The sequence below is a fragment of the Trichosurus vulpecula genome, chromosome 3 (genome assembly GCF_011100635.1).
Source record: "Trichosurus vulpecula isolate mTriVul1 chromosome 3, mTriVul1.pri, whole genome shotgun sequence".
NCBI lineage: Eukaryota > Metazoa > Chordata > Mammalia > Diprotodontia > Phalangeridae > Trichosurus > Trichosurus vulpecula.
Genome location: NC_050575.1, coordinates 24,759,650 through 24,772,036, shown reverse-complemented (window position 1 = coordinate 24,772,036; position 12,387 = coordinate 24,759,650). Strand labels below are relative to the sequence as shown.

Sequence of the window (12,387 nt, the reverse complement as noted above, 5' to 3'; positions counted from 1 at the left end):
TCCCCCCCTGCAAAAAAAAAAGAAAAAAAAGATACAGTAAGCAATGGAAAAAGAACCTGACCACTGAGAGCTACTTTTGCATAAAAGTAGGAAGATAGGGAGCCCAAAAGAGGAAGATAGGGAGGTTAAAAAAAAAAGCCTACCCTAACTACCCTAATAAGTAACATCAAATGGTCACAAGCCCAGAAAGAAATCTTGGAAGAACTTAAAAAAGGAATTCAAAAATCAAATAAGAGAGACTGAGGAAAAATTAGAAAAACAATAAGAGAAAACAAGGAAAAAATAGAAAAAATCAGAGACTGAGAAAAAAATTAGAAAAAAAAGCAATCCAAGAAAATTATGAAAATAAAGTTAACCGATTAGAAAATGGGAAGGTACAAAAGGCAGAACTAATATATAGGAAACAGGTCAAGGAGAAGGGTTGGTAATGTTAGAACCTTACTCTCATCTGGGTTGAAGAAGAAACAAAATGTACATCTGAAAAGGTTTGGAAATCTTCAGAACTTCAGAGAGGTGAAAATACTGTGAGATAAGGTAGGGGAGGGACTTTTAAAAGGGTATATAGAATAAGATTAAGAGGATGGGGGAGAAGACAAGGGAGGGAATTTTAGAGGTTAAGGGGAAAAGACAACATAACAGGGATAGGGTACAGAGAGGCTGAGAAGAAAAACGATCAGTAAAAATAAGAGAAGAAATTCACAAACAGTAATTATAACTTTGAACATGAGTAGGATGAACTCACCCATAAAATGGAAATGGAGAGCAGAATGGTTTAAAAATCAGAATCCAACAATATGTTGTTTGCAAGAAACACATTTAAAAATGAGAGATAAATGGGAGTTAAAATAGAGGGTTGAAGTAGAATTTATTATGCATCAGCTGATGCAAAAAAGGCAGGGGCAGCAATTATGACCCCAGACAAAGTTATGGCTAAAACAGATTTAATTAAAAGAGATAAGTGGGTTAACTACATTTTGATAAAAAGTGCCATAGACAATGAAGCAATATCAATACTGAACCTATACGTGCCAAATTCTATAGCACCTAAATTATTAAAAGTTAGATGATTTGCAAGTGGAGATATCATTGGGGACTTTAATTTCCCTCTCTTAGATCTAGATAAATCTAACCAAAAAATAAATTAGAAAAGTAAGCGAATAGAATTTTAGATAAACTTAATACGACAGAAATCTGGAGAGAACTGAATGGAAATAGAAAGGAATACATCTTTTTCTCAGTGGTCCATGGTACCTTTACAAATATTGACCAAATATTAGTACATAAAAATATTATAGTTAAAACCAGAAATATTAAAAGTACTCTTTTCAGATCACATTGGTCATAAACCAATATCTTATACCATTTACCAAGATAAGGTCAAAATAGATACATGACCTACATATAAAGAAAGATTTTACAAGAAAATTAGAACACAGAACATTACTTATCAGACTTATGGATAGGTAAACAATTTATGAATAAGAGATAGAGAGCATATTTAGGTGTACAATGGATCATTTTGATTACACTAAATCAAAAAGCTTTTGTATAAATGAAACAAATGTAGCCAAGATTAGAAGGAAAGCAGAAAACCGGGAAAAAAAATTTTATAGACAGTTTATCAGATAAAGGTCTCATATCTCAAATATATAAAGAACTTTGCCAAGTCTATAAGAATGAGTCACTTCCCAATTGATAAATGTTCAAAGGATACAGACAATTTTTCTGAAATCAAAACAATTTATAGTCATACAAAAATGCTCTAAACCATTACTGATTAGAGAAATGCAAATTAAAACAACCTTGAGATATCACTTTACACCTACCAGATTTGTTAAAATGAAAGAAGGGGAAAGTGCCACATGTTGGATAAGATGTGGAAAAATTGGGACACTAATTCATTCTTGGTGGAACTATGTTGGAATTATGCCCAAAGAGTTAGCAAACTATCTATGCCCCTTGACCCCACAATACCACTACTTGGTCTATTTCTGAAGATAATTAGGGAAAAAGGAAAAGAACTTCTATCTTCTAAAATGTTTATAGTAGCTCTCTTTGTGGTGGCAAAGAATCGGAAACTGAAGATATGGCCATGAACTGGGGAATGACTGAACAGGTCGTGGTATGAGAGTGTGATGGAATACTACTGTGCTATCACAAATGATGAGCTCCATGATTTTGGAAGGACATGGAAAGACTTGCACAAAACAATGAAGAGTGAAATGAGCAGAACCAAAAGAACATTGCATACAGTAACAGCGATACCGTTTTAAGAATGATTTTGAATAAATAAGTTATTTTGACTATTATAGATACCCAAATTAACTAATAAAGGACAAGTGAAGAAAGACACTATCTGCATCCAGAGAAAGAACTGATAAATAGAAGTATGTATAGAATAATTTTACATTATGTATGTGTGTGTGTACATATTTCACACACACACTTATTTGTGTCTAATGGTAGCTATCTCGGGGGGGGAGGAAAGAAAACAATTTACATGTTAATTTTGTTGTATATTTGAAAGGAATAGCAAGGTGTACATACTAGATTTATAGTTTTGTATGCAATCATCTTTTACTGTACTGTGTTATGGAAATGCTTGTTTTATTCCATATATTAAAGATAAATTTTTTTCAAAAGAATAAACTACTAAAAGTTTTTTACTTTTTCATGAAAAGTACCCATTACATTTCCCAGCTTATAGACAGCTTGATGAATTAATCATAAAATGATAGGTAAAAGTTAGAAAGATTCTTACAAACCATCTAGCTCCAACCACTTATTTCACTGAGTGAGAAACTGAGATCCCAAAAATGAAGTAGCTTATCCATTCCTCTTTGCCTAGTCAACTATGACTCATCTTCTAAGCCTTTGCTCAAGTTTCCTATTCTTAAATCTCTTCCTGGCCCCATCAGTCTTTTCCTTCCCTGAGTCACTGGTATCCTTATAGTCATTAACTCATATAATAGTCGAACGATTGAATACTGGATATAGGTAACTAGTATATTGAAAGTCAGATAAAGCATGGGTTGAGGGAAAAGATCAAAGGATTATGTCCCAGGAATGGTTTTCTTCTTCTGAAATTATGTATGAATAAGATCTTGGTATTGATCTAATCTTTGAGTTTTAGGGATATGATACTCTCCGCTGATCCAGATGTGCCTTAAGGATGTAGCCCAGAATCACCCCCATACCCAGCGACAGAGCATATCTCACTGTGGCAACAAGAGCTAACATGCTAAATGGCAGACCATCAAAGAATCTCTGGGAACATCACCTAGTGACATTGTATACTTCTCATATGTACGTGGTTACTTACATATTGACTCTCCCATTAGAATGAGACTTCCATGAGAACAAGGCCTCTGTTTTAACTTTTCTTTCTACGCCAAGCACTTAGTACAGCGCCTGGCAGATATATGGTAAGTGTTCAATAAATACTCAAAGAATGACATACTTTTGCATACTTAAGATACGTAAGGAGTCATTGGAGAACTTTACCTTTTGCCATAAAACTCAACTTGATTCAATTGCTCCATAAGCCACTATATCTAACAATTAAATGTTACTTATCAAATTATATTTACTTGTCATTGAAAGTTAGATAAAAATGTATCAATCAAAACAGTGAACCACTTTTTAGTGGAGGATGAATTTTGAGATCACTAACAAGGGAAAGAGAAGTACTTTACTTTATCTTGTAGCTTATCATCTAAGCATAATTTGAACCTTATCCTCAGGCTGATAATAAGGAACTTTATTTAAACAGTACAAATAAAATTTAAAAATTTGAAAATACTTCATTTTAGAATATATTCATAAAATATGGTGATTTAAAAATTATGATGCATGGATTCAACAGTCCGTGGGTTTATGAACATTTGGTCCATCTTAAACTTACCTCAAACCTGCCTATCTCTGTTGACAGAGAGCTTCCCAGTAATTCCATATTTTTCTCACCAATGGTGACAGAGGAGTTCGTTTGCTATGAATTAAAAAAAATTGAAATAAGGAACTGGATTACAGAAATAGATATTGTTTCAAGCCTGATAATAAAAACTAACTCTTACTGCAAGTAGGATAGAGAACAAACATCTAACAGCAGTAAAACTTATTACTATAAGTTGTGTTAAATCTAACGGGTAGATTGATAAAATAAATTATTTTTGCTCTTAGAACAGAACTTATTACCCTGAAGAGAATCATGTGGCTTAGCTGGTTGTTAGCTGGCAACACATGGTTGAAATTCTATATTGGTTTGAAAAGAAAAGTGGTAAGACACTTGAAATATTGGATAATAACATTGATAACTTTTGTTCAATTACTTTGTACTACAATTTTAGTTTGATTTGCTAGTTTAGTAACAAATTGCTCAGAAATCCTATTTTCTAACTGCTAAACTTACCTGCATCATAGTAATTATAAATCTATAATTATAAGAGGATGTTAAATATTTTGTTTTGAATGAATTTACTTTATGGGATTTTAAAATTAAAGAAGTAAAAGCAGGACACATTCATCTTAAATGATGCAAAGCAGGCAAGCAAACCTTGCATAGATAGATGGAGGCACCTATTTGTAAAGACAAATTTTACAATGCTGCTTTGAAGGAATACAAATACTCATGTCAAATGAGATAAATTTTGAATTTTAAATTTGGAAGGTATTTGGGGTATCTGGCCTGGACCAATAGTCAGAAAAAAAAGCATACCGTTTAGAAAGGACATAATTGCCTTCAAAATATTGCTTTTTAACATACATATGTATGTGTATATACACACACACACACATATATGTGTATATACATGTGTTTACATATATATACACATATTGTCATGAGTGACTATATTCATTAGAAACAGTTCATCTTCATCCCTTTTCAAGAAGGTTTTTAAAAAATTAGTCTACCACCTATTTTTTCCCCCAGGGCAAATCCTATCATTTGGACATAGAAGCTATTGGGAAAATAATTAACTCACTTTTCAAAAAAAAAAATCAGTTTTGCTGTATGGAATCTCATTAAAAAATTGAGGCTATCCTTTGCAATTTCCATCTCACCAATTCTATACTTCAGATCACCTCAACTCTCTCCTTTACACTGCAGTCTCTGCCTCCTTTGTTCTAATCTCCTAGGAAGAGGAGGCTCTTCTCCTTACCCATGCCAATCCACCTACCTGTGCCCTTGATGCCATTACCTCCTCTCTGCACTGCATGTTTATCCTTTCAATAGTGTTTGTTCTCCCCCTAGTTTTGAATCTCTCTTTATCCATTGGCTCATTTCTCACAACTAGGAGAAAAGAATGAAAGCAGAAAGTTATTCCAGAATACTTCTCAGGGAGTCTATTTCAAAACTGAGTATACAAACCATTACCTGGTTATCAGAAATGGCTAATTATCAAGCTTACCTGAACATAAAGATTGTATTTCTTTTACACTGTCTAAATGGCCACAAACAATTTAATTCATTCAGTTGTTTGGCTTCCATGCCAGCAGTTTAGTTTGACTCTTTAGTTCATAAGAGGTAACCTAAAAACCAAATTTACACTGTGCTGCCATTTTAAGCTGGAGGGAAAAGAAGAGAAAGATGAGAAAAGAACTAGATTAGATCTAGATATAGTAAGAGAAAAAATGCCAGAGATGCAGAAAGAGCTTATGAGCCGGAGTCAGGTAGAAAACATCAGAAGACTGCATTAGAGCATGAAAACACACAAATAAGGGAGAAATCTAGGCAAAGACAAAGAGAGAACAAGCACACAAGAGAGCCATGCAGAGCTAGAGCCAAACACAGAAAACCACAGAGCCACAGAGGCCAGCTGAGAGCGCCAGCCACTGACAAGAGAGAGAAACTACTCTAGGCAATCTTATACCTCCAATGTTACAGTCATATTTGTCACTAGAATAGGAAACATGCTATAATTACTACAGTCAATTCAAGTAACAAATCAAAGTAATTTTACATAGTGAGACTCATGATAAAAAAATTTTATTGATATCTCTTGTTTTTATATCACTTACATTTCTGAAATTTAGCCATTCCCCATCGCCCTTCCAGTGACACCCTTAGGATAAAGGAGACCCTCCCCACCAATGTAACAAGGATTTCACTGGAATTCTGGGATTTTCAGTTCAGGTCAAATATTTCCTTATAGCCCTATGAGTGATTTGGACTACTGCCATCTGTTAGCCCAAAGGAGGGTTGACTGCTTCCTGAGAGTCTTAAAAGGGACATACATGGTCTATGAGAGAGTAGACTGAGATGTGGGTAGATAAAAGTCCCCAGTCCTGCCCAGGACTCAGTAAACAGAACTGCAAAGCATTGGTGGTACAGATGAACCCAACAAAAGACACCCAGAGAAGAAGCTGACAGGATGGTGGAGCTGCAGAAGAAAAGGGAGAGAGATCTGGGTGAGTTATCCTGCATCTTCAGCAATCTCAGAACAGAGCACTAGGGCTGAGGTGACAAGTTGTACTTACCATTTCAAGGATGGAGGGAAGTTCAAAAAATGGTTTGTGCTCTTTCCCCAACTTCTTTCCTTGCCTGTCTAATAACATTCTAATATACTATGATCACTTCTTTTACCTAAATACTTCCTTTATCTTGATCTTGTGTTAAATACAGAGAGGCCAGGAGTTAGGTGCAGATGTAAATCCGTATGTATATATGTATGTATGTATGTATGTATGTGTGTGTGTGTGTGTGTGTGTATACATGCAGACAGCCCAGCCAGATGTATATGTATGTGTGTGTGTGTGTGTGTGTGTGTGTACGCAGCCAGACCTCTGAATGTTAATAATTTTACTAATTCAGGGTTCTGAAAATATGTCATTTTCCTGACTTTTCCTCAGCTCTAAACTCAAAACAGCAGAGAGGACACCTGAGGGCCAACATACTGCCCCTTGGCTAAGAGGTAAGCTAAGTGTTGTAACTGGGTATTATAAAATTAAATCTCCAAAGAGATAGATTAGAAAAGAAAAAAGCGGTGACTGATGAAAGGTTCATAATGTACACCACCCATAGGGAGAAGACAGGCAAGGCCTGAGAATTTTGCTTTGTCCAATCTAGCAGTGGGAAATAAGCAAGAAAGATCTGAGTACTGGTAGAACTCTGCCCTCCACAGCATCACCCAGTATTGTTACATTAGCAAAAATAACCACCATATTGAAAAAGAATGACATTATAGGTAGCGTTTCTGATCCACAGACCTTCCCCCTTCCCACCTCTGCAAAGATGGGGGAGGTATCTTTTTTATCTCTTTCCTTTGGAATCATGCTTAAAAGAATTCAGTGCTGATTTGTTGTTGTGTTTTATTTACATTTTTATAATCATTGCACATATTTTCCCTGGTAACGTTTTCTTCACCTTACATTCATTAAAAATATTTTGAGTTTCAAATTCTCTCTCTCCCTTTCGTACCTCCGCCCTCTATGAGAAGACAAATAATTTGATTATAAATTATACATGTAAAGTCATGCAAAAGCTATTTCTACATTTGCCATGTTGCAAAAGAAAGCAAACAAAAAACTTCAAGAAAAATAAAGTTTAAAAAAATGTATAGGGGCAGCTATGTGGCGCAGTGAGTAGAGCACCGGCCCTGGGGTCAGGAGGACCTGAGTTCAAATCCGGCCTCAGACACTTGACACATGTACTAGCTGTGTGACCTTGGGCAAGTCACTTAACCCTAGTTGCCCAGCCAAAAAACAACAACAACAAAACAAACAAAAAAAAATGTATGCTTCAAGTAGAGCCAAGATGACAGAGTAAAGGCAGGGACTTGCCTGAGCTCTCCCCCAAACCCCGCCAAATACCTTTAAATAATAACTCTAAACAAATTCTAGAGCAACAGAACCCATGAAAAGAATGAAACAATTTTCTAGCCCAAGACAACTTAGAAGGTTGGCAGGAAACGTCTGTTGCAGCAGGATGAGAGAGGAGTGCAGTCCAACTCAGACCTGGGCCCAGCAAATCAGGAGTGGGCCTTGGGGCAACTGAATCAGTGTGCACAGTGGCAGATTCCAGACCTCTTAGCCCACAGATGCCAAGGAAAACTTAGAAGGTCAGCAGCAAAGGTCTGTTGCATCTGGGTGAGAGTGGAGCACAGTCCAGTGCAGGCTGTACCAGCACAACCCTAGCCCCAGCAAACCAGGAGCAGGCCTTGTGAGCCAATGAATCAGCAGTGGCAGCAGCTGCTTCTGGAGCTCTCAGCCCACAGATGGTAAGGGGTCAAAGAACTAGTTAAAAGGAGATTACAGGGGTCTCTGCTAGTACTGAGGTAGGTCTCTTGCTTTGCCCATACTTGGATCAGGATCATAATCCTGGCTGGCAGTCCCAGAGACACAAAAAAACCTAAAGAAAATAACAACTTAAAAAACAGACTAGGCCAAATGGAAAAAGAGGCACAAGAATTCACTGAAAAAAAAATTCCTTAAAAAGCAGAATTGGCCAAATGGAAAAGGAGGTACAGAAGCTCAATGAAGAACTAATTCCTTAAAAATTAGAATGGAGCAAATGGAAGCTAAAGAGAGATCAAGAAACAATAAAACAAAACCAAAAGAATGAAAAAAATAAAAGACAATGTGAAATATCTCACTGAAAAAGTAACTGACCTGTAAAATAGATCCAGGAGAGATAATTTAAAAATTATCAGACTACCTGAAAGTCATGGTAAAAAAAAAGTGCCTAGACATTTCCTTTCAAGAAATTACCAATGAAAACTGTCCTGATATTCTAGAATGAAGAGGTAAAACAGAAATTGGAAGAGTCCACCAATCACCTCTTGTAAGAGATCTCAAAATGAAAATTCCTGGAAATATTATAGCAAAATTCCAGAGCTCCCAGGTCAAGAAGAAAACACTGCAAGCAGCCAGAAAGAAATAATTCAAGTATGGTAGAGCCACAGTCAAGATAACACACAAGATTTGGCACCTCCTACATTAAAGGATTGGAAGGCTTGGAATATGATATCCTAGATGGCAAAGGAGCCAGGATTATAACCAAGAATCTCCTACTTAGGAAAACTGACTACAATCCTTCAGGGGGAAAAATGGACATCCAATGAGATAGAGGACTTTCAAGCATTCTTGATGAGAAGACCAGAGCTGAATAGAAAATTTGACTTTCAAATACAAGACTCAAGAGAAGCACAAAAAGGTATACAGCAAAGGGAAATCATAAGGGACTTAATAAGGTTAAACTATTTCCATTCCTACATGGGAAGATGATACTTGTAATTCATAAGAACTTTCTCATTATTAAGGCAGATAGAAGAAGTATATATAGACAGAGAGAACAGGTGTAAGTTGAATATGAAGGGATGACATCTAAAAAAAATAAAAATAAGGGGTGATAGAGGAATGTACTGGGAGAAAGGGAAAGGGAGATGTAGAATGAGTTAAATTATCTCTTTAAAAGAGGCAAGAAAAAGCTTTTACAGTGGAGGGGAAGGGGGGGGAAGTGAGGAGGAGTCAGTGAACCTTACTCTTATCAGAACTGGCTCAAAGAGAGAATAACATCAACATGCAATTGGGAATGGAAATTGATCTTACCCTATAGGAAAGTAGGAAAGGAAGGAGACAAGGGGGGGTGCATTAAAGGGAGGGCAGGTTGGGGGAAGGGGTATTCAGAAGCAAAACACTTTTGAGTAGGGATGGGATGAAAGGAGAGAGACAATAGAATAAACAAGGGGGAAAATAGGATGGCGGAAAACACAGTTAGCAATAAATACTGTCAAAAAAAATTTTTTTCTGAAGCAAGTTCCTTTGATAAAGGCCTCATTTCTCATACATAGAGAACTGAGTCAAATTTATAAAAATAAGAGCCATTCTCCAATTTATAAATGATCAAAAGATATGAATAATTTTCAGATGAAGTAAGCAAAGCTATCCTTAACCCTATGAAAAAAAATGCTCTAACTACTATTGATTGGAGAAATGCAAACTAAAACAACTCTGAGGTACTACACCTCATACCTATTAGATGGCCTAATAGGACAGGAAAATGACAAATGGTGGAGGGGGGATATGGGGAAAAATGAGACATTAATGTATTGTCGGAACTGTGAAGAGATTCAACCTTTTTTTTGAAATTAACTTTTAGTTTTCAACATTCACTTTTATAAGATTTTGAGTTCTAAATTTTCTCCCTCCCTATCCTCCCCCCTCCCCAAGATGGCATGTAATTTGATATAGGCTATACATGTACAATCATATTAACCATATTTCCACATTAGATATGTTGTGAAAGAAGTGATTTAACCATTCTATAGAGCAATTAGGAACTATGCCTAAAGGGCTACAAAAACCATGCATATTCTTTGACCTAGTAATACCCCTACTAAGTCTATATTCCAAAAGAGATAAAAAACAAAGAAGAAAAGTACCTATATGTACAAAAATATTTATAGCAGTTCTTTTCTCAGGGCAAAGAATTAGAAATTGAGGGGATGCCCATCAATTGGGGAATGGCTGAACAAATTGTGGTATCGGATTATGATGGAATACTATTGTGTTTGAAGAAATGATGAGCAGGATGCTCTTAGAAAAACTCGGTAAGACTTACATGAGCAGATGCAAAGTGAAACGTACTGTACAAAGTAACAGCAATATTGTAAGATGATCAGTGTGAATGACTTAGCTATTCTCAGCAATACAATGATCCAAGGCAACTCTGAAGAACTTAACATGAAAAATGCTATTTGTCCTCAGAGAAAGAACTGATGGTGTGTGCATACAGATTGAAGCATACTTTTTAAAATTTTTCTTGCTTTTTTTTTCTTTCCTTCTTTGGTCTATGTTTTCTTTCACAACACGACCATTATGGAAATGTTTTGCATGACTATACATGTATAACCTATGCTGAATTGCTTGCCTTCTCAATGAGGGGTGGGTGGGGAGGGAAGGAGGAAGGGAGAGAATTTGGAATTCAAAATTTTAAAAACAAATCTTAAAAATTGTTTTTGCATGTAATGGGAAAAATATAACACTAAAATGTTTTTTAAAAGTATGCTTTAATCTGCATTCAGAGTTCATCATTTCTCTCTCTGGAAATGGACAGTATTTTTCATCACAGGTTCTTTGGAATGATCTTGGATCACTGTCTTGATCATAGTAGCTAAGTCTTGATTTTAGATAAAACTTATTTTAAGAAAGTCTCCATTGTACTGGCTAAGAAACGGAGTGGTGGATCAGTGGAATAGGTTAGGTACACAAGACGCAGCAGTCAACGACTGTAGCAATCTACTCTTTGATAAACCCAAAGAATCTAGCTTCTGGGCTAAGAATTCACTATTTCACAAAAACTGCTGGGAAAATTGGAAAATGGTAGGACAGAAACTGGGCACAGACCAATATCTTACACCGTATACCAAAACAAAGTCAAAATGGGTTCATGATTTAGGAATAAAAGCTGATACTATAAGCAATTTGGGAGAGCAAGGAATAGTTTACCTGTCAGATATATGGGAAAGGGAAGAATTCATGACCCAACAAGAGATAGAAAGCATTACGAAACGCAAAATGGATAATTTTGATTATGTTAAATCGAAAAGCTTTTGTATAAAAAAAAAGCCAATGCAACAAAGATTAGGAGGGAAGCAGAAAATTGGGAGAAAATCTTTACAACCAGTGTCTCTGATAACGGCTTTATCTCTAAAATATACAGGCAACTGAGCCAAATTTATAGGAACACAAGTCATTCCCCAATTGAGAAATGGTCAAAGGATATGAACAGGCAGTTTTCAGAGGAAGAAATTAACGATATCTATAGGCATATGAAAAAATGTTCTAAATCACTATTGATTGGAGAAATGCAAATCAAAACAACTCTTAGGTACCACATCTCACCTGTCAGATTGGCTAACATGACAAAACAAGAAAATGATAAATGCTGGAGAGGATGTGGGAAAATTGGAACATTGTTACATTGCTGGTGGAGTTGTGAACTGATCCAGCCATTCTGGAGAGCAATTTGGAACTATGCCCAAAGGGCTATAAAAATGTGTATACCCTTTGACCCAGCAATACCACTTCTAGGGCTATATCCCAAAAAGATCAAACAAGTGGGAAAGGAACCCGTATGTACAAAAATATTTATAGCAGCTCTTTTTGTGGTGGCAAAGAATTGGAAATCAAGGAGATGCCCATTAATTGGGGAATAGCTAAAGACATTTTGGTATATGAATGTGATGGAATATTATTGTGCTATAAGAAATGAGGAGCAGAGGGACTTCATTATAACCTGGAATGGCCTATATGAACTGATGCTGAGTGAGGGGAGCAGAACCAGATCATTATACATGATTACAGACACACCGTATCTGTAAGGACTAACTTTGATAGACTTGACTCCTCTCATCAATGCAAGGTTCAAAGACAGCTCCAAAAGACTCA

General features: G+C 36.0%; 1 protein-coding gene across 1 annotated transcript in view; it reads right to left on the bottom strand.

Moving 5' to 3' along the window:
* The window catches only part of MEIKIN (meiotic kinetochore factor), a 128,435-nt gene that overhangs the window by 48,994 nt on the left and 67,054 nt on the right, over positions 1-12,387 (bottom strand). The window contains exons 11-12 of the mRNA XM_036748441.1: positions 5,199-5,290; positions 3,905-3,988 (exon numbers count right to left, since the gene is read on the bottom strand). Coding sequence (XP_036604336.1) covers positions 3,905-3,988; positions 5,199-5,290 — 176 coding nt within the window. The remainder of the gene's footprint in view (positions 1-3,904; positions 3,989-5,198; positions 5,291-12,387) is intronic.